Source organism: Protobothrops mucrosquamatus, unplaced genomic scaffold (assembly GCF_001527695.2).
Source record: "Protobothrops mucrosquamatus isolate PMUCROS unplaced genomic scaffold, P.Mucros_1.0 scaffold45, whole genome shotgun sequence".
Taxonomy (NCBI): domain Eukaryota; kingdom Metazoa; phylum Chordata; class Lepidosauria; order Squamata; family Viperidae; genus Protobothrops; species Protobothrops mucrosquamatus.
This window is the reverse complement of record NW_015386427.1, coordinates 4,704,242-4,726,669: the sequence shown is the minus strand read 5'-3', so window position 1 is coordinate 4,726,669 and position 22,428 is coordinate 4,704,242. Positions and strand designations below refer to the sequence as shown.

Here is a 22,428-nt window from a genome sequence, read left to right as displayed (position 1 = left end):
GGAGATATAGTATACTGATGATATCCAAAATAAGTTTCTGCCCCAAAGATTTAAGCAATGCTGTTTATGTCCTATCCTGGTGCCTTGAGAATGTGGGAGCCTGGGGGAAAAAACCCACAGCTGAAACCTGGCAAGACTGGGTAGCTTTGAATGTTGTGGGCCTTCCATCTTCCATCTTAGGGTATGAAATCCTTAGTGCTGGATGGGGTTGCATTGTCCAAACAGACCCAGTGCGCAACTTAGTAGTCCTCTGAGACTTGTGATTTCTGCTCAAAGAATATATGGCAATCATGAGTAGGCAGATTTTTGCAGCTTTGTATTGTATGCCAGTGCAACTGTTCCTGGACTGGGAGGCCAGTCATCCATGCTCTGCTTATTTCAGAAGTGCACTACTATATGGGCTGCCCTTGAAGAAAATTTGGAAGCTTCAGCTGGTGCAAAATGCAGCAATGTGAGCAATTATGTATATCCCTAGAATGACACACATTGCACCTTTGCTCTGCAAACTGAATAGGTCGCTACTTTGTTTCTGGGCTCAACTCAACATTTTTGATCTTTTGATCTTTAAAGCCCTTGCCATGGGGGGGGGGGGGTTTGCAAAATGCAAAAATGCCAACAACTTTCAGGACTGGACCACAAGACAGCCATTATTCCAGCAACTGAAAGCAAATGGAAGTAGAAGAGATCCAGGAGCTAACAGGATCACCAAGTGATTCAGTGGACAATCCCTTGCAGGCCTCGAGGCTAGGAAAATTGTATTATTATTTATTGTGAATTAACTCTTTATATGAAGAAGTGGGTAAATATGGCAGGCAACATTTCCTTTTGCTCCAATGAACTTAGTAAACTGTCAAATAGGTTCATATAATGATATTCTTGGGACACCCATGTATATACTAGCTTAAGCATTTAGCTTAAGAATGTATTTGATATGGATACATTTTGTTTGTGCATAATCACACACATGCATAAGCAGGTACAGTATATGCCTGCAATCTACTGCTACTTAAATTCAATCAATCTATCAGAATAGAGTTAGAGCTTGGAGGTCTTCTAATCCAGGGCTTTTCAACTGGTGGTACACATATCACCTGTGGTACATTGGCACCTGGCAGGTGGTACGTAACCATCCTAGAAAAGTGGTAGCAGGGAAGGTGAATGAGCTGAACAGGGGGCAGCACCGCACAAGCCTAAGTGAGAGACAGCTGGAGCTTCAGGGCTGTCAGGGCTCAGCAGAAGTGCCAGGACCATTGCCACTTTCCAGCTGATCGGCGCTTCTTCGGGGCTGTCAGGATTCAGCAGAAGCACCAGGATCAGTGCTGGTTTCCAGCTGATAGGCGCTTCTTCGGGGCTGTCAGGGCTCAGTGGAAGTGCCAGGATCAGCGCCGGGCCCCCAAGAAGCACCAATCAGCTGGAAAGCAGCACTGATCCCGGCGCTTCTGCTGAGCACAGAAGAAGTGCCGATCACTTGGAAAGTGGCACTGATCCCAGCGTGTCTGCTGAGCCCAGAAGAAGCGCCGATCACCTGGAAAGCGGCACTGATCGCGGTGCATCTGCTGAGCCCAGTAGAAGCGCCAATTGCCTGGAAAGTGGCACTGATCCCAGCGTGTCTGCTGAGCCCAGAAGAAATGCTGATCAGCTGGAATGTTGCAGCATCTCCAGGGTCTTGTGATTTACATTCAGATGCTTGGCAACTGATTCATATTTATGACGGTCACAGTGTCCCAGGGTCATGTGAAGTGACCAAAACCTGCTGCAACCACCCAGCAGAATAAAAACCAAACACCACTCACTCCACCCCCACTGCCAATCCTCAACAGAAATGCTCACAACAATGAAAACCTCGGACAGGAGGAAGAGCGTGGTCAGGCGGGCTGGCAGGTGTCTTGCTCAGCTGTGGCTTGGGGGGGAAGAAAGGAGGCAGCTTCACCCCCCCCCCCCAAATGCTGCCCTCTCACGAAAGCAGGATGAAAACTCCAAAAAAATGACAAGGGAAAAAGGTTAAAACAGAAGAGTGTCTTCCGATGGCTTGCTTCCCCATTTCCTTCTAGCAGTTTAAATATGTAAAGACCACAAAAGAAAAAAACTTGGCTTTCTTTCATTGTAATTGAGAAGGGAGGAACGGGAGGATTGGGGGGGGGGGTTGTTTCAAAGGAAGGGAAAGAAAGGATTTGGGTCTGTGGGGGGCGCAGCAGACGAATGGTGATGGTGCAAGGCTTCTGGTGTTGGGGAGGGGGGTCTTTTTTAAAAGAGCAAAATGAGGCAAAAAATAAAAATCCCCCACTCCACCCCTAAGAGCTGGATGTGGAAGTGATCTTTTTTTTTTCTTGTTCAGAAGAGACACTCTTCTGTTTTAACATTTTTCCTGGTTGTTTTTTTTGAGTTTTCGTCCTGCTTTTGTGAGATGGCAGCATTTGGAAGCTGCCCCCTTTCCTCCCCCCAAGCCACCAGCCGAGCAAGACGCCCACCTGCCTGCGCTCTTCCTTCTGAGGTTTTCATTGTCGTGAGCATTTCTGTTGAGAATTGGCAGTGCGGGGCTGTTTGGTTTTTATTCCCCCCCCCCGTCTGCTGGGTGGTTGCAGCAGCTTTTGGTCACTTCACATGACCCTGGGACATTGTGAATGTCATAAATATGAATCAGTTGCCAAGCATCTGAATGTAAATCACAAGACCCTGGGGATGCTGCAATAGTCATAAGTGTGAAAAATGGTCATAAGTCACTTTTTTCAGTGCCATTGTAACTTCTAACAGTCACTAAGCGAACTGTTGTAAGTTGAGGACTACCTGTATGTTACCATTTTTTTCCTTTTTTTTTTTTGGTCATCAAGTTTTTGACACCTTGCTAGGCGAAAGGTGGTACTCGGATATTGCCATATCCTAAAAGTGGTACAATGGGTGAAAAGGTTGAAAAGCCCTGTTCTAGTCCAATTCCTGCTCAAGCAGGAAATCCTATAACCTTTCAGATAGGTGGCTGTCCAGTTTTTTCTTAAAAACCTCTAATGATGAAGCACCCACAATTTCAAAAAGCGAGCTGTTCCACTGGTTAATTTTCCTGTTAGGAAGTTTCTCCTTAATTCTAGGTTGCTTCTCTCTTGATTAGTTTCTATCCATTGTTTCTTGTTTTGCCTTTGCTTTGGAAACTAAGTTGATTCCTTTGTGGCAGGCCCTCAAATACTGGCATACTGCTATCAGGTCACTCCTAGTCCTTCTTTTCTCTAGACTAAACATACCCAGTTCCTCCAACTGTTAATAATAATAATAATGATAAAGTTGGAAAGGACCTCGGAGGTCATCTAGTCCAACCTCCTGCTCAGGCTGGAAACCCTATACCATTTCGGACAAATGGCTGTCCAGTTTCTTCTTAAAAACTTCCAATGAAGTAAGCACAGCTGAGAATCATCTTAGTTGCTCTTTTTTGCACTTTTTCCCCAGTCTCAACATCTTTTTTGTTATGTGGTGACCAAAACTGGATACAGTATTCCAGGTGTAGTCTTACTAAGGATTTATAAAGTGGTACTAATACTTCACATGATTTTGCTTCTATGTGTTTATATAATCAAGGATTGTATTAGCTTTTTTGGCTGCTGCTGCTGCACACTGCTGGCTCATGTTTAAGTGATTGTCCACTAGGACACTAAGGTCCCTCTCACAATTACTGTTTTTTAAGCCAGGTCTCGCCTAGTCTGTACTTGGAGCTTTGGTTTTTCCTGCCTAAGTGTAAAACCTTGCTTCTCTCCACATTAAATTTCATGTTGTTGGATAGGGCCTATTGTTCAAGTTTGTCAAGCTCTTTTTGGATCCTGAGTTTGTCTTCTGGGGTGTTGGTTATTTGTCTTCTGGGGTATTTAGTGTTACAGTTAGTGTTGCAGGCTATATGCCTGCAAGTTACTGCTACTTAAATTCACAGTGGCAAATCAAGAATAAGTTGAAAAGGTTTAAAGGGCTCTAAGATAGAATGCTACCTCTTGAAAATTTATGGAATTAAGATCCTGCTCTAATACACAAGAACTTTCAGAGAATAAAAGCCCAGCCTACATCCTGCATGAGACTGGATCTGGTCTTAATAAAAATGAAAAAACGGTTACCCGTGAAAACAAAACAAGGCACATCACCCCAAACAGCGTGAGCCTTTGTTAGATAAAAGAATAAGTGTTTCTTTTGTCTTGAAGCCTGAGCCAAATGCCCTCCCCTCCCCTCCCCCCACCCCCGCGCATTCAGATGAGTTACTGGAGTTACTGAACGGTAATTTGCACACACATCTCCAGTACAAAAGGTTTTTTTTTAGTGACATCATCCTTAACGGCACTAGGTCAAGTCTAAAAAAGGCACACCGCTACCAAATTGCGCTAGGTAGTTCCAATTTCAAGCAGAATTGCGCTTCAAAACTACGGGGCTTTTCTCTCATACGCTGGAAGATAGCTTCCGGAAATCAAAACGGGAATCTGTCCCAGCCGGAGCCGGTGGCGTAGGAAAGGGTCCAACCAATGCGATGCGGGCAACCGAACTAGGAAGTCCCAGGCACGGACGGTGGGCGGACCGCTGGCTGATGAAATCCGGCTCAGTCTTACAGAAGAATTAGCCCGGCGGGTTGTGATTGGTTTCTGTGTTGTGCTTTCCTTTTTGTAGAGCTCGGCTGCCGAGCCTGCTAGTGATTGATCTCTTCTCGCTTGTGAAAGCAGCTTTTCCCGGTGCAAATTCCGAGCTGAAGTTGAAAGGGTAAGCCGGTGAGGGGATCTGTACGGACCCGGGACTTCTTAGTTTTCCACCCACTCTATTTATGCCCAGAACTCCCCCTATGCCATTCAGAGTTCAGCTGTTGTCCCGCTGCCTGGAAGAAACCCGCTGCAACGGTTGCCTTCCTGGTGGCCGCCGGGACACTATTCACGGACGAATCGGAAGTGACCATAATTCATTGTTTAAAAGTACCGAATGCAAACAAAAAACTCATTAGACAACTGCACCTGCAGGATTTCTGGTTGTCAGACTTCTTGTAAACAAACAAGGTCTGGTTTCATAGATTTAAAAAAATGCTACTTTCTAATTATGCCCAGTGCTGGTTCTCTCTATGTATCACTTGTGTAAGAGGAAAAGAGCAGGAGAACGTAAACTGTTTTGTTAGGGGTGGAGTTAGCACAACAGGCTAGTTTAAAACTAGCTGCTGGCTAATTTGTGGCACAGGGTGTTGTCTGAATTCACCTAGTGTGTGGGCAAATCCATGCAATTAGGTGAATTAGTTAGCCAGGAGTGTGATGGTGTTTGAATGTAGTTTCCAATGTTCTACAACTCCACAACTGTGTTTTTAACATTAACATCTCTTCCAGATACTGTCTTTCATACCCTTGCTATTTTGTCTTTAGCCAGGTTTTTTTCACAGCAGAATACAGTGTGAAAAATGGTTGTAAGTCCTTTTTTCAGTGATGTTCTAACTTTGGTCACTAAATGAACTATTACAAGTCAAGGACTACCTGTGCTTATAAAAAAGAAGTCTGCTTTACTCTCTGAGCTCACAGATTCATCCAGGCATCTGAGTTAATTTGATCTGACCATACTTGGGTTACAGGCCTTAGTGAAAGGTCAACCAGGTGTTGCCATATGCCTATTCAGCAATTTGCTCATTAATTTGTTTAATTTAATTCAGCCAGAAGGACTATTTGATTCAAGCCAATGTCTTCTAAATAATAAAGTTATTGAACAGTTGGAGAGTTATCTTAAAATGTTTTGTTACTGACAAAGTAGTTTAATAAGGCATAAGATATGTGAAATGTAATAAATTGTAAGGGCTTTTTTCCATAATACAATCTTTTATGCTTTGTTGTGCTGTTAATATTTGATTTGCTTCTTCATTATGTTTGAGGTCACATATTTGTTGGTTTTAATTTTTTATATCATATATATTTTTGTAATTGCTTACCATTTTTATTTCTAATCATCAGATTTTGATACAATTTATAAATATTTTTCTTTGCTTTATTAGGCCAATCTTGCTACAAATTGTGCAACTGATTAATTTAAATATTGCTTAAATACTTACTGAGAGGCTGAAATATTAATAGAGTGACTCAAATTTCAAATAATATTTATTTTTCTTCAAACAGAAAATGAAAACACTTTATCTGACTCAGGATCAATGGGAGAATATTATTCAGGGGCAGGCTGGATTCAACCATAGAAATAAAAGTTATTTTGGAATATTTTTATTTTCCACTGGCAACATGGCTTATTTAGGATTTTATAATTATGGATATGGTTGCTTGAAGATGTTAGATATGTATCTGGAAAAAGCTGATATAATACAAATGCTCAAGCTAAAATGCAGATTACAACACTGTTTTTCTTTGGTTTCTATGGGTCTTTCATGGGAACAGTTTTTAGCATTATATAGAAAATGTGCATCAATTGTTTACAATAAAACATGCATGAAGATTGATTAATGTTGATTGATGTGCAGATTTTCCTAGACATTCATAAATTAATGTGAAAGTAAGCAAGACACATGAAGAACTGATACATTTTAGGCCAGTGGGTTAAGTGGCTAAATACTTGAATGAGAAAATCAAATCCATGACCAAAGAAGTGATTGAATATCTTTGGGCCAGCTACTTTCTTATAGCCCAAACTATCTCACAGTCACAGATCTGTTGTTGTGAGGAGAAAGTGAAGAGTTATCTTTGCATGCTTCCTTGACCATCATATGTAGGATTTATTCATCTATTACATGGGGATCAAACTGCCGGCCCGCGGGCCGGTTTCATCATACCAAAGCCACACCCACCCCATTTCTGGCAATGCAAAAAGTGTCATGATACGTCGCGACACATCACGTGATGTGGCGAGTTTGACACCCATGATCTATTATTACTGACTCTTAGAGGTGTTCTACTCTTAAGTAATAATAATGATAATGAAGTTGGAAGGGACCTTGGAGATCATCCAGTCCAACCCCCTGCTCAGGCAGGAAACCCTATACCATTTCAGACAAACGGCTGTCCAAGTAGATAGCTGTTACTTCATTGCTATCAGATTTTATTTTATTCACGATTAAGAAGAAGGTAAGGAGTCCTGTAAAATAAAGAACCAACATGATGTTTTGTTAAGTAGCTTGACTCGATACCAAGCAAGACTGCACTTGTGTGAAAACATTGACAAACGGTCATGTAGGAAAGTTTCAACAGCAATAGGAAAGTTGCTTAATTGTAATTAGGCTGGAATAATGAGAGAGATCAAAATATATTTATGCTATATTCCATAGAAGATAATGTATAGAAATAAAACAACACAAATTTCTTCTGAAGACCAAACTAACAGAATAAAAACTTCAAAATTAGTATTGCTAATTAATATGAAATTAACACAAACTAGTTTAAACACCACAAAATATTTCAAGGATTTCCAATCTTGGCAACTTTAAGACTTGTGGACTTCCAGAATTCTTCTGTCAGCCATGCTCTCTGAGGAATTCTGAAGTTGAAGTCCACAAATCTTAAAGTTCTCAAGTTTGTTGACCCTTGAAATATAGTTTAACTATTTCAAATAAAATATTTAAATTTTGTGTGTGATGTGTTTTTATGGCAAGTTACGTGCCACATTTATTTTCATGGAATGGTGTAAAGATATGGATTTTAGAACATTAAAAAACTGTCTTGCTTGTTCATTTTCTCCCTAGTAGCCTTTATTCATCAACACCATGTGTGGCATATGGGCCCTTTTCGGAAGTGATGGATGCCTCTCTGCACAGTGTCTCTCTGCTATGAAAATAGCCCATCGAGGACCAGATGCTTTCCGGTTTGAAAATGTCAATGGCTTTACCAACTGTTGCTTTGGCTTCCATCGTCTAGCAATTGTTGATCAGCTATATGGAATGCAGCCTTTAAGGGTGAAAAAATTTCCCTACTTGTGGCTGTGTTACAATGGAGAGATCTACAACTTCAGACGGGTACAAATATGAAAAGAACTACATTCTAATGGTTTTGGTGGCATTCCCTAATATCTAGTGTCTGGGCAGACTGTTATATGTGTTTAACATATCTGTGTATTGGCTCAAGATATTTTTATAAGCTGGGTTGGGAAAACTGAACAGCAGCATATAAATTCCTTAAATTGGAAATGGGCAGTCTGTTGTCCATATCCTAATTTTAACACAAAAACCCTTCTCTTGAATCTGGCAGCTTGAGAAATTGCAAAAAGCTTGGGCCAATGGATTGGTTAACTGGGTATTCATGTCAGAAAAATGTAAACAAAGCAATTGTTTGATAAAAGACTAAAACTTGCCATAGAAAATGTGGGCAATTTAAGTATTCAATAGATCCTTGTTAGTGTCCTCTAAAATATATTGAATGATCATGTTTTGTCAAGTTACAAATAAATTTGTCATTGTTTATCATTTTCCTCTCTCTTTCAAGATTACACTTAAATACCTTAATATTTATTATATTTCTCCCCCCAATATGTTCCTAGGATGGTATTCAGTTAAAAGAACAAAGGCTATAATAAATATAAGCACAGAAATGAAAGCCTCCATTAGAGAATGAGAATCTCGAATCCTGAAACAAATAAAATCAAATATTCAGTGCTTGAAATGTCTGGAAGAAATTTTTAAAAACACCTTTGCCCCAAAGATCTATGCACACAACAAATAAAATTCTCTTGGTTGGGTATTCCAATGTAAAATACCTCATTCATAATCATATGTTTAATTGGCCTCTTATGGTCCCCAACAGGGTCATCTGCCATATGCAAGGAGGAGGGGGAATCAGGGCCTCAGTCATATGGTTACTCCTGTCTGCTCCCACTTTTTTGTACAGCTATATAAATCTGTATATTTAGGCCGTCCTATTGCAGTTAAGAGAAATAGTAGATTGGCTAAAAGTTGCAACATTTCTGATGGTCTTCAGTGCCCTATCACTAGAGGTAAATTTTTCAAGCTAATCGATAATCTATGAAAAAATGAATAGGTAGGAAGCTATGATCTGATCACTAAAGGGAAGTATGCATTTTTGTAATTTTTTTCTCTTATTAACATATAGTTATAGTCAGTGCTTTTTTTGTTAAAAAAAAAAAAGGTGCCAGAACTCACCCATGTCATACAACCTGCCTTGCCTACCCTACAAGGTTCCATCCAAAAAAGGTGCCGGAACTCCGTTCTGGGCGTTCTATGACAAAAAAAGCCCTGGTTATAGTTATATTAATATATAGTTCACATATTATTTTGTGAACAATATGCTTTTTGTATTTGTTCTTCGGTATTCTAATTATGTACCTCTTTAAAGATGTTTCTTTTCTCTTAGCTACAGAAACAATTTGGATTTGAGTACCAGACCTTAGTAGATGGAGAGGTAATCCTTCATCTTTATGACAAAGGAGGAATAGAGGAAACTGCCTCCATGCTTGATGGTGTATTTGCATTCATTTTGCTTGACAGCGCAAATAGAAAGGTGTTTCTGGGAAGAGATACATATGGAGTTAGACCATTGTTTAGGGTCCTAACTGACGATGGCTTCCTGGGTGTTTGCTCTGAAGCAAAAGGTAACTCAAATCCTGTATCTTTCTGAACTATTCTTTAATAACAGTCTTGAATATGGACTCTCAAATAGAACTAAATTGCTACCCTGTTTAATATTCAAAGTATTGTGCCTCATTTCACAAAATCTCTTTATAAGAATGAACCAGAAACTTCCTAATGGTGAGACACCTTTCCACAGAAAGTTAAAACCATGAAAGGAAAACAGGACATTGGTTTTGCAGTAAAATATATGGATTATTGTGTGATCTTGTTTAATACGAGTTTTGTTTTCGTATTAATTTTGGGGTATTGTGAAAGAAATGTTTGAAATAGAAGTCCTTGTTGAACTATAATTTCCAGGGATGAAATGCTGCCATATGGCTGGCAAACTTTAAAAAGAATTAGTAGAAAGAAATGTAGACTTTTAGGAATATAAGCATAGCAAGAATGCATGGACATGCTTAATTAAAATCAGACCTTATTTTTTAAGGCTTCTATGTAAGACAATAGAAAAGATGCCCAAACTTTAAAGAAATGATTATTTAAAGTTAATTGAGAACCAATTCGGTCTGTGGTTAAGGCACCTGGCCAGAAACTAGGAGATGGTGAGTTCTAGTCCTAACTTAGATATGAAAACCTGGGTGATTTTGAGCCAGTCAGTCTCTCTCAGCCTATAATGTCAGGCCCCGGCAACAAACCAGTTGGTTAATTCCTATTTCAAACAAAGATCAATAGTAATGATAAAAAAACAGACTTTGATTAATTAAGATTAATTAAATTCTTAAAACAGTGACATCTTTTTTCTTTGTTTTTGCTGCCCTTTCTTAAAGCTGTTATGAAGATTGCAAATTTCTATGAATCTTCTGTCTAATCTTCTAGGGTTACAATTTTCACTTGGTAAATGTGGAAGGAAGGCTGGACAAAGAATTGGAATATACACACAACTCTCCTCTGATCTATAATAGTCAGACTTTGTGAATTTCCCCTAGTCACAGGATATGGAAAGGATCACAGTCTATTTTGTCCCTTGAGGATATATTTGCACATGCACAGTGCAACTATTGTCACTTGAATTAGGCTTATAACACAAATCAATCTTCTCCTGTTCATGGTTCACATTTCACTGTTAAAATTGGTGTTCTGAAATCTATACTTTCAAAAGTTATATTGACAGACATTTTCTTTTGACCAAGTGTAAAATAACAACTGCTCAATCTATGTGATTTCTTATATTTGTAGGTCTGATTAACTTGAAACACAATATGTCCAGTGCTCTCAAAGTGGAGCCTTTTCTTCCTGGACATTATGAAGTCTTGGATTTAAAACTAAGTGGTAAAGTTGCATCAGTGGAAGTGGTCAAATTTCACAGCCCTAGAGAGGAACCTTTGCATGCTGCCTACAGTACAATACAAAATTTGCCTTCAGGTAACAGCATTGTTCAGTTTTCAAGGCAGGTTCACGTGTCAGGCAGGTTGCATTCCCTTCCAGTGAACATATGTCTCTTTGGTGCTTTCCTGACTTGGTTGTTTTGTTGCAGACATTTCATTATCCAAACTAGGTAAGATCATCAGTGCTAACTATCATATCTAGTTTGGGTAATGAAATGTTTACAGAAAAACAACCAAGCTCAGAGACCATCCCTCATTTCAACTCTGAGCTACAAATATTCTCCTTTATTGGAATATGTGTCAGCATATTTCATATTCTTGGGTCAGGAGAGACTTTTGTCATGGTCATACATGTTTGGAAGACAGCCTGTGGATTATGGTGAAAGAGGCCACAGTCAAAAGGGATGGATTCAGCCTGATCAGGAGAAGGTATTTCAGTCACTTTCTATTCCGTCCCTCCCCCCATTGTTGGTGCTTCATCACTGGAGGCTTTCAAGAAGAGACTGGACTGCCATATGTCAAAAATGGTGTAGGGACTCCTGCTTGGGCAAGGGGTTGGTCTAAATGACCTACAAGTTCCTGTCCAACTCTGTTATTCTATTCTATTCTATTCTATTCTATTCTATTCTATTCTATTCTATTCTATTCTATTCTATTCCCATTCCCATTCCCATTCCCATTCCCATTCCTATTCCTATTCATTGCTGGAGAGAGGACAGATCTTTCTTGCCAGACATCTTACCTAATACTGATTGGTGAATTCTAGAATTTGGACCAAGAAACAACTTTATTGGTTATTGCTAACTTTATTCCAAGGAGATAATATCTTGAAGTTTTGTAAGCAGTTATTTGAAAATGGATTAGTACTTTGTCCTTCCTTTTCATCTGTTTTAATGAAACTTCTCTTTTCCTGCTAGGTGTTGATGTTGAAACTGTGAAAAGCAACATTCGACTTTTGTTTGAAAATGCTGTTAGAAAACGTTTGATGTCTCATAGAAGAATTGGTTGTCTCTTATCAGGTAAAATAAGAACCACAGCCATAACAAATCCTTTAATATAACAGATAGAGAGGCAGCTTTGTGTAATGGTAAAAGGTACCCAGATTAGAAACTGAGAGACTTATGAACTCTACTCCCAACTCAGACATGGTCAGTTGAATGACTTTGTGCCAGTTGTGCATTATTCAGCCAAAGGAAGAAAGCAGTGGCACATCACTTCTAAAAATGTTGCCAGGGAAAATACATGGACTTATCAATGCTAAGTCAATGCTGACTTGATGGCACAAATTTCCTTAATGTATCTTATGCAACTGCATTGTATTTGCGATGTTTTTGTATTCTTTTAGCAACAACTCTATATTTAGGAAAAGTTTAATAGATAATGCTTTTAAGTATTTTACAGAGCTAGTTGCATAATAATAGATACACATTTTCCATAGCAATAAAGATAGCCTGTTTTCTGCCTTGATATCAATTGATAAATCAGTGAAATCTCATCTCTGGTCAGTGCTTTTTTAGATAAAGGATGCAAGATGATTCTTCCTTATACATTTATTTGGTCTATTTGAAGCCATTCAGTGCAGAAGAATTTTTTGATATGCTCTGACTAATGGAATTAGATAGAAAAAGCTCTAGCTAATTTTATAACTGTTGATTTCCAGTTCTTAAACTGCAAAATGTCTTCCGGTCATAAAATAAAGGATGATATAGCAATAGTCATTATGTGCCAGATAAATTTACAAATAATTTCAGAATCCTCTAAAAATTATTGGAAAGTTGATTCCTTTGAAAAAGGATTCCAAATAGAAAGGAAAAATATCTTGAGTTGCTTAAAATTTCTAAATGATGAGAAAAAAAGATAAGCACAATTTCAGCAACAATTCATGTTTTCCTAGGTGGCTTGGATTCTAGCTTGGTGGCTGCCATACTTATCAAGCTTATTAAAGAGCAAAACCTTTCCTATCCCTTGCAAACATTTTCTATTGGGATGGAAGATAGTCCTGACCTACTGGCTGCAAGAAAGGTACAGTGGTATTATTGGTTCAGCAGTTTTGTCATTAAAACGTTTTTTCTTACACCGTATGCAGAATGTTAGGAGGTCCAGGAGTACTTCCTAGAAATTTAGCTTTCATGCTTGCATTTAAGCAAGGTTCTAGGCCAGTGATGGCGAACCTTTTAGAGACTGAGTGCCCAAACTGCAACCCAAAACCCACTTATGCATCGTCGAGTGCCGGGTGGGTGTGGCCCATTGGCTGGGTGTGGCCCATTGGGTGGGCGTGGCCAGTTGGGTGGGCCTGGCTGCAGTGGTAACGGCAGACTGGGTGGGACTAAAAAGTTCAATCAATCAATTCCAACTGNTCTTTTTTTTTCCCACAAGAAGTTGAAATTGACTGATTGAACCTTTTTTTTTTTTTTGCACATGGCAGCGGAGGCCTAAAACGAAAAGGTTTTTATAAAACCCAGCTGAAGGCCTGGGACTGGGGCGATGGCACGCGTGCCCACAGAGAAGGCTCTGAGTGCCGCCTCTGGCACCCGTGCCATAGGTTCGCCACCACTGTTCTAGGCTGTTAAGATAGAATGGATAGATTTGAAGAAAATTTCACAGATGAAAGAATCTTTATTGCAATTCAGTAAAATTGATTATTAATAGATTCAAAGCAAGCAAAGAGAATACTTTGTCCTGCACTGTATAATTATTTTTATAGCATTTTCTGGCACAAGATAAATTGATAGCCTTGTATATTGTTACTTTTAGATTCATTTTTTGTGATCTCTCTTGGGAGCAATATTCCATTGAACACATCCTGTTGGCTAGCAACAAGGAGGGAAGATTAGCACATTCATGCCTTATTGTGACTTTCATAAAATGCCAATTGGCCAGTGGGGGAAATTGGATGCTGAATAAGATAACCCTTCAGCTTAAACCTCTGGACTCTGGATAACCCATGGTCTTGCTCCATTAGAACAGCAGCATAATGGATTGAGGAAAATAAAACATACTAATTTATAAAATATATATTCCAGAATTCAACTTTTATTGATTGCAATGCTGAATGAAAATTCAGTTTAACAAGTTTAATATAAATGTTTGTTTTTAATAGGTAGCAGCGCACATTGGAAGTGAACATCATGAGGTTATGTTTACTTCTCAAGAAGGGATTCAGTCACTGGAAGAAGTAATATTTTCCTTGGAAACATATGACATCACAACAATACGAGCATCAGTGGGTAAGGTTTGCAAATTATGAGAGTTGGTCTGCTTTCCTACTCAGTTAGCCCTGCTTTGAAACAGGATGAATACAGGCATAAATTAAATAGAATTTTAATCTTTCAATACTTTCCTGTATAGGGCAGCTTCCACGTATTTTTTCTGCCTAGTATTGTATTTACTGATAATGGGGGGGGGGGGGGGAAGCATGAAATTAAAAGAAGATGGAAAAAGGAATTTTCTGAAAAATGGAAAGAAGTACTATTTATGAAAATTGTTAGGGTTATCCTGTCTTTATGGTCATAAAAACTTCCATACCAAATCAGACAGATGCTCTTGTAAAAATTTACAATTTACTTAGTAGACTCTATTTTGGCATACGGAAGGTCCCAGGTTTTATGCCAGACATTTCCAGTTATGGTGAGTAAGAATCCTATTTAAAATGCCGAACAGCTTCTTCATTCAGAGAAAACAATATTGAGTATTATGGGCTAGTGTTTAAAGTAGCCTCTTAGGGCTCTCCACATTATTGTTATCTACATGATGAAATTACAGATTCCCTTTCCTTGTTTATGTTCTTACCTAAGTTAATACATCTCTATATTGGTTTCATTGAGTGGAATCCAAATTTAAGTCTGTGGAAAAAGTTCCAGACCTCCAGCTATCTAATAATGCTGGGTGTGTGGATGTTACTAAAATAAGGACCCAGATTGTTGGGGGGGGGGGAATATGCTGATTCTGTAAACTGCTTAGAAAGGGCTATAAAACACTGAAGCAGTATATAAGTCTAAGTGCTATTGCTATTACTAAATGTAAAAGAAAGCTAGGTTTCCTGAAAACTGGAGAAAGTTTGCAATGTTCAGTTAGAGCGCCTTCTATCTAATTTTCTTCATCAGGGTATCTTGATCATGTTATTTGTGATGATATAGAGGGGAAGAATATAATAAAAAGGACTTGATGAGAAAGTTTACCTCCACCAGCCCAATTACATGCACATAAGTTTGATGTATTATTTATGTAATTATCTATATACTACCAAAACTCTCATGTTTATCTGTTTATCTGTTTGTATTCTCAAACTATCCCAAATGGTGCATTAAACTGCAAGGATTGTTGAATAAAGTATTCTTCTGTTAAGTTAAAAGAATATATTTCTAGATAATCTTCGTTGAATGGCTATGAAAGGAAATGTGTCATGCAAGTTACTGTGAAAAATACAACTGCACATAGGTCTTGTCGTGTGAGATTAGTAAACAATTTTGAGTGAGAATTGTTTCTCATTCTAGGCATGTATCTGGTCTCCAAATACATCCGAAAGAATACAGACAGTGTAGTTATTTTCTCAGGAGAAGGATCAGATGAGTTGACCCAAGGATATATCTATTTTCATAAGGTAGTATAATCTTTCTTGCCTATGCCAAGCACCATAATAAGAGAATGCTTTTAAAAATAATTTTTATAGATGCTAATATTTATAAATATGGCTGAACTTTATTTGCAGACAGGAAGAATTGAGCAACAAACTATTCTATGCTTTTCCACCCAAAGTTAAGAACTGAAAAGGACATGAAAACCACTATCTGATTTAAGATTCAGTCACAGATGCCGAAGTGGCTATACATACATTTGCCCCCTCCCCAATCCCCAGCAGTGGATTATGGGCTGAGGGTATCAGTTGTAGAGCAGGGAGGCATCCCAGGTGGTTGGGAAGATCTTCCCTGATGTCCCTGACATAGTTGTATAGATTGGGATCAAGAAGAGGGAGTGTTGATCAAATCAGTCATGGTAATCTGAGGAAATCTAATTGCTGCTGTGGCAAAAGGTCAAACATGGCAGGAATAAGCATACCAATGGAAAATTTATTTACCCTATATACCTGATGTTATTGTTTTTAAAATTATTATTGTCATCATTATTTTAATGAATATAAATTAACATGTTGAAATGTCAGAGTGCTGAATTTCTGTGATCCTCTTTGAAACATACTTGAGACAGTTTTTACAAGTGTAATAATGCCCCTAGTTTCTATACACTTCAAATGGTAGGAGAAAAGGGACATTTTAAATAAGATATGGGTCCATATTGGATGTATTTCTAGGTTAATGCACTTCTGCTTGTATAGAGTGAGATACTCTGTATAATTACTGTTTTAGAATATCTACCGCCCGCCTTTCTGGATTTTTGAAGGTGTAGGGAGGGTTAACACGTGAATGTACTTATTTAGTCTTGTGTGAGTAGAAGTATTTTCTGCTAATGCATAAGTCCATAATTTTTCTAGATCCAAGTATTACTTCAGCACTGAAAGTTTGTGGCATGGCAACCCTATTGCTCTTGAACCAAAATAATTATTTTCAGTGCTGTTTATGAACTGCACACAGCTATGCATAGCAGCAGCCAAATCTGCCTTTGCATGAAAATAATCTCCATACTCTCTTGTAGGCACCAACAGCTGAAGAAGCTGCTGAAGAAAGTGAGAGACTTCTCAGAGAGCTCTATCTGTTTGATGTTCTCCGTGCTGATAGGACAACTGCTGCCCATGGGTAATGCTCCACTGCAGATCCTCTAATCCCCTATGGATCTCTCTTTGTAAATCTTATATCTGGCTTCTACATTTGCACCAAAACCCTCTTAGGAACTTTCTGTAGTGAAGAAGGTTTTTTGATGAAGAGCATGTTTCACCCCTGCAGTTTCCTCTCCATTCTTCAGGCTTACTGTTGAGAACGTCTTCCATATTTTGTTATATAGCTTTCATTTCATTATTTTTTTTCTTTTTTCTACACATTTATATTTTTAAACAAGAGGACAGACACAATTGAGAGAATCTGTGGTATTAAATCTTCGGGCTTCAAGCCTTTGCAATCATATTCAAGGTTTATGGTCACCAGTCACTGTTTTGCTCTTATCGTGGCAGCAAGTTATGCCCTTAGATGCCCATTTTGTTTTATCCAGGTAGAGATCTAAGGTTGATTCTTGCATCCATTGCCAGAAATGTATGAAACAAAACTATCTCAATTGATTTTCTCTTCAGTTCATCGGGTTTTAATGGCAATAGATTCCTTCAAGAAACCTTAGTTCTCTCTTAATTTGTCAGTACTACCAGACCTTGTCAATACTGATGAAACCTCAATCATTTGTACCAGTCTAGTCTCTCCTATATTCATTTCCCCAGAGTTAGAAAACAAGGAGAATAAATCCTCTCTCAAAGGGAACTTCCCAGAAGATTATGCTGATATTAATTCTGAAACCTTTAGGAATATTCATTAATACTGGTGCCTTGGCCATCTTTGTAACTTAATTAACAAATGCTTGCCAGTTAACCTTGTCTCTATTGCTTTTAGTATTAATCATTCTAAACCATTCTGGAACAGCTTCATAGATGAAGTATAAGAGCCTTCATCTCTTTAGTATCAGTAGCAATTCTCTCTCTCACTGATTGCTCTCCAGTGGATACAATTTTGTTATAGAACCATTCCTCATAAGTTTTGCATAATCAGCCCTGATGTGATGTCACTGATTGAATCTATTCCTCCCAAATATTTGACTAATGAAATCATGATAACATCGTGTATCCTTGTAACACTACAGTAGCTCAATCAGGCTTGGTCTCCAGCTTTGGTTGATTGTGTCACAAGAGACATAATTCATTTATTTAGAACAAATATCTTTATTTAATTTAGGCTTCTCCCAAAATGAGATTTTCAGTTTCAGGATAGTTAATGTCACTTTTCCAGCCTGACCATTTTTGAAGGAGTTCATAAAGGAACAGGAATCATTTCCACTATACTAAGAACTGATACATGTTGTAAACTTTATTCCCCATTTGAAGTCTGATCATCTATTTTTCCAGTTGTTATTATACACTATGGGTCAGCCTTTTTTGTTTATATAAATTTATTTGTGGTTGCTTATCTTTGACTAAAATTCATGACATGGTCATACCCATGTATATATATTGTCCATCCTCATATACAATTGTACTTGGTAGTCAACTGCTTTGAAACTCATCAAATTTGGTACTCAATGCATTGACGTGAAAATTTTATCCTGATACTCATCGTTTGTTTGGTATTCAATGCATTAGCTAGAATGTGTTGGTGTCAGCTGCTTTGTGATTAACTACATTATTCTTTATGGGAAAAATTTGTTTGGTACTCATCGTATTTGGCATTCATTGTGCCTCCTGGAATCAATTAATGATGAGTATCAAAATACCACTGTATCTGCTTTGGTAGGAGTTCCTGGACTGTTGCATCAGTCCAAGGAGAATTGAAGTGAGAAAGGAAACGGTGCATAAATGCATATCCAGTTGAGACATGTTGTCTTTAGCTATAGAATGTTCCCATTGAGAATACAGTACAGTGCCATATTTATATATTTTAAAGAACAGATGACCACTAGAATTTGTAATAATGAGAGAGGAAAAAAATAGTTAGCACTAGTTGAGTTAATCCTCAAAAGGAGTAATGTATTAAAGTTCAGTTGAAATTATTTAACACCGAATAAATAATTCTCAAGTTTGAAACATTCTGGAAGTATTATGCAAAAAAAACAAGTTACTGCTTTGAGAGTTGAAAAACCTTCCTGATTGGAAATTAGATATATCTCTGCCTGTGCAGCTATGCTAACTGAAGGTGAGGAGAGTTGTAGTATATTGAAAGAACACTGATTTGGAAGAAGGCTAATAGAGAGTTTATATAATCAAGGTTACATTTGAACAATGGCCTTTTCTCATATTTATTTCATTTATTATTTACATTTTTATGCCACCAGATTCCCAATGACTCTGGGCAGCTCACAAATAAAAACCTCAAAGCAATAAAAGAATAAAAACAAAATTTGGCAATAACTAGATAACAAGAAGCAAACTGCACCACTCAGAAGGGGACTTCAGTCACTTTTGCCAAAGACCTGGGAAAAGGGCCACAGCGCAGGTCTTCAATGCCCTCTGAAAGACCAATAGGGTGGAGGCCTGGGTTTCCGTGGAACCTGATTCTAGAGGGCAAGGAGGCCCAGGTGGCCTCCATCCTACTGGTCTTTCAGAGGGCATTGCCTCAGAGAAGGACCACTTCCGGTGCCCCAGTAGTTGGCATTGTTAAATCAAAGGAACCTGGAACGTGTCATTATCATATAAGCTATAATGCCTTTGTGTTATTTTTGGTGAAGTGTGGCTTATTCCTAATTATAACTTAATGTTGCAAGGCAAAATAGACAGTGGGTGGTTTTAAATAAATCGTGATTTAATCATGGCTTACTTTCTGTTAATGTATAAATTGTACAATGTGCATTTTTCAAATCTATATGCTTATTTTGCACACTAATAATATTTGTTTCTGTTTTCAGTCTTGAACTAAGAGTTCCATTTTTGGATCACCAGTTTACTGCTTACTACCTTTCTTTGCCAGTAGAACTCAGAATCCCAAAGGTAAACTAGCCATTATTACTAGACCAATGAGGAAATTACTGTATAACCATATGATCTACATTTACATCTACATTTAAGTTTCACTGATTATTTTCTGAAGCTATTTCACTTGTGTATGCTTGTGATTTTTAGCCTTAGGTTGTGATTACTAGTTGTCTTGCTATAAATGCAATTTCTTTAAATGGGTCTCAATTCAACTGACAGATTTAGCATTCAAATCTAAATTCTATGACAAGAAACCATGCCAAAGACTTTGAAATTAATGGGATAGATTATTCTTAAAAATGTGCTGAATCTAGGATTGTCATGTTGATCTATTTCTGAAATGTTTTTTTTATAATTACTGCAGCATTTATTCCTAAGGAATGTATTTTTAATTGATCCTTGATTATGTTATCTCTGCACAGAATGGGATTGAAAAGCACCTCTTAAGGGAAGCCTTTGAAGATTCTAACTTATTGCCTAAAGAAATACTTTGGAGACCAAAGGAAGCTTTCAGTGATGGCTTAACTTCTATCAAAAAATCTTGGTTCTCTATGCTACAAGATTATATTGATCTTCAGGTAACAGGTCAAATTTTTAAAGCTAGTCTGACTAAAATGCTATTTAATTCATTTAATAGAGCTAGTGTGAGTATATTGAAAGTAGATCATGAAAAACGTAGGGCAAAAGTGGGCAATTTGTGAATGACATGAAGCTCATCAGCTTTGCATATGGAGCCTCCCCGAGTGGATGAGGATGATCTTTAGTTTTTCTGTTGTTTTGGCTGAAGGAGTTGGGTAGCTTGAAGGCCAAAACTGGACATTACACCTCTATTTAAGCACTTATGATGAAGTCCTCATATGTTATTCTTTTACATCTTCCCATAGGTTGATGATCTTTTGTTGGAGAAAGCTGAAGAAAAATTTCCATTCAATCCTCCTAAAACAAAAGAAGGATATTTTTACCGTCAGATCTTTGAGAAGCACTTCCCAGGGCATTCCATTTGGCTCCCCCACTATTGGATGCCAAGGTGGATCAAGGCCACTGATCCATCTGCTCGCACCCTGAAGCATTACAAATCAGCTACAAAATAATAGCTTTAATATGTATTGGAGAAATAATTTCTGAAAAGAGCTTATTAAACAAGATGAATCTTGTTGGCCTAAGGGAACTTAAAAAACAATGTTTTTTTATTAAACGAATGCCATAGTTTATTTAGATAAATTGATGATTCCAACCAAGCCAGTAACAAGAATTTTTCTTAGCCTTAAACTACACTATGCAACAACTGATATACTCCAAAATCAAGCTTGGTAAAATGAAAGCTAGGATTGTAAGTCTTTATTTAGAAAGTTTAATTCACACTGAAGTCAAATGACACTTAACCAGCCTAAGTATACAGAAAAATAATGGTAGTTTAAGTGCACTTTTTCTGCAATTAATGAGCTGGAGTTTTTTTTTAATAGTATGTTTATAGTCTTATAAATAAAATAAAAGCTTGTCTGAGTTCAAATGGTAAATGCTAGTTTAAGTTATTTTACTATGGGAAAAGATAATAAACTAACTCTAGTTTTTGTAAATTTAAGCTGCTCATAATGGATTCGCAGTTATTTGCAGCTGTGTATATCCGGGAACTCTGGACTCTTTCAGAGCCTTAGAGTGATTGCCATTTTCAACCTGCATGATCCGGTGATCAGACCTCCACAACTCACCATTTATAGCTTTTTAACCACATTATAAATTATGATGCATTCACTTATCCATCACTGTTTAAAGCTGTGCAAAAGAATTTTCATATATCTTTTCTAACTGGATCCCAATATAACATTGTGCACTCAACAGAATCCCTTTTACACAACTAATGCAATTCTACAGTTGCAATTAAGCATTAAATCTTCCTTTTCAGTAAAGCCTGTAAAATTAATTTTCCAAAAGGAGAGGGCTGTTACAAGCAAATTCATATAGAAAATATATTTTCTAATTCTAACTCTGCAGGAGATTATTTAATAAGGTAAAATAGTCTTAATATATAACATCATGTGGCAGAAAAATGTTCATATTCTAAAAAGTTAATACTTGAATAAATGACTGGGTTTTTTGATATAAAACTCTCGTCACTTTTTTTCTGTTTAAAATAAATTTTGAAACCACTAGATGGTGCCATAGAACTTCCTGATATATTTTAAGAGTAGAATTTATACTGGGTAATTTTTAAGATGTGTGGACTTCAACTCATAGAATTCCTCAGCCACATGCAGGAAGGGGCTTCTTAATGGAATGGAATGGAGGGGAATGGAATGGAATAGAGCTGGAAGGAACCTTGGAGGTCTTTGAGTCCAGCTCATGCAGGAGCACCTACACCATTTGAAACAAGTGACTTTCTAGCCCAGGGGTGTCAAACTGCCAGCCCGCAGGCCGGATGCGTCATCCAGAAGCCACGCCCACCCCATTGCTGGCAATGGCAAAACTATCCCGATACATCTCGCGACATCACGTCATGCGAGTTTGACATGTCTGGTCTAGCCTCTTCTTAAAAACCTCCAGTGATGGAGTGCCCACGATTTCTGAAGGCAAGCTGTTCCACTGGTTAATTGTCCTCACTGTTAGGAAGTTTCTTCTTAATTCCAGGTTGCTTGTCTCTTTGGTCAGTTTCCAACAATTGTTTCTTGTCCTGCCCTCTGGTGCTTTGGACACTCTCTTCTTGTGGCAGCCCCTCAAATACTGAAATACTGCTATCATACCACGCCTGTTTCTTCTTTTCTTTAGACTAGCCAAATTCAAGTCCTGCAGTGATTCTTCTTCAAGTTTTAGTCTCCAGGCCTTTGATCATTTTAGTTGCTCCTCTCTGAACTTTTACAAAGTCGCAACATCTTTTTTGTAGTATGGTGACCAAAATTGGTTGCAGTATTCCAGGTGTGGTCTTACTAGGG

General features: G+C 38.0%; 1 protein-coding gene across 2 annotated transcripts; it reads left to right on the top strand.

Moving 5' to 3' along the window:
- Nucleotides 1–4,543: 4,543 nt before the first annotated feature.
- On the top strand, nt 4,544–21,018 carry ASNS (asparagine synthetase (glutamine-hydrolyzing)). 2 transcript variants are annotated; one of them, XM_015811589.2, is made up of 12 exons: nt 4,544–4,716; nt 7,667–7,933; nt 9,285–9,522; nt 10,739–10,924; nt 11,805–11,906; nt 12,782–12,909; nt 13,988–14,114; nt 15,381–15,487; nt 16,534–16,634; nt 19,435–19,516; nt 19,924–20,079; nt 20,386–21,018. In XM_015811589.2, exons 2-12 carry the CDS (start codon nt 7,685–7,687, stop codon nt 20,590–20,592), a joined length of 1,683 nt encoding a protein of 560 aa, XP_015667075.1. In that variant the 5' UTR covers nt 4,544–4,716; nt 7,667–7,684; the 3' UTR covers nt 20,593–21,018. The 2 variants fall into 2 exon arrangements, with proteins under 2 accessions (XP_015667075.1, XP_015667074.1); XM_015811588.2 differs by having other exon boundaries at nt 7,664–7,933.
- The last annotated feature ends 1,410 nt before the right edge of the window (nt 21,019–22,428 follow it).

Coding starts and splice junctions, on each gene's coding strand:
- ASNS (XM_015811589.2), top strand. CDS start 7,685: ATGTGTGGCATATGGGCCCTTTTCGGAAGTGATGGATGCCTCTCTGCA. Junction 11,907..12,781: donor AATTGGTTGTCTCTTATCAG/GTAAAATAAGAA, acceptor ATGTTTTCCTAG/GTGGCTTGGATTCTAGCTTG. Junction 19,517..19,923: donor TAGAACTCAGAATCCCAAAG/GTAAACTAGCCA, acceptor ATCTCTGCACAG/AATGGGATTGAAAAGCACCT.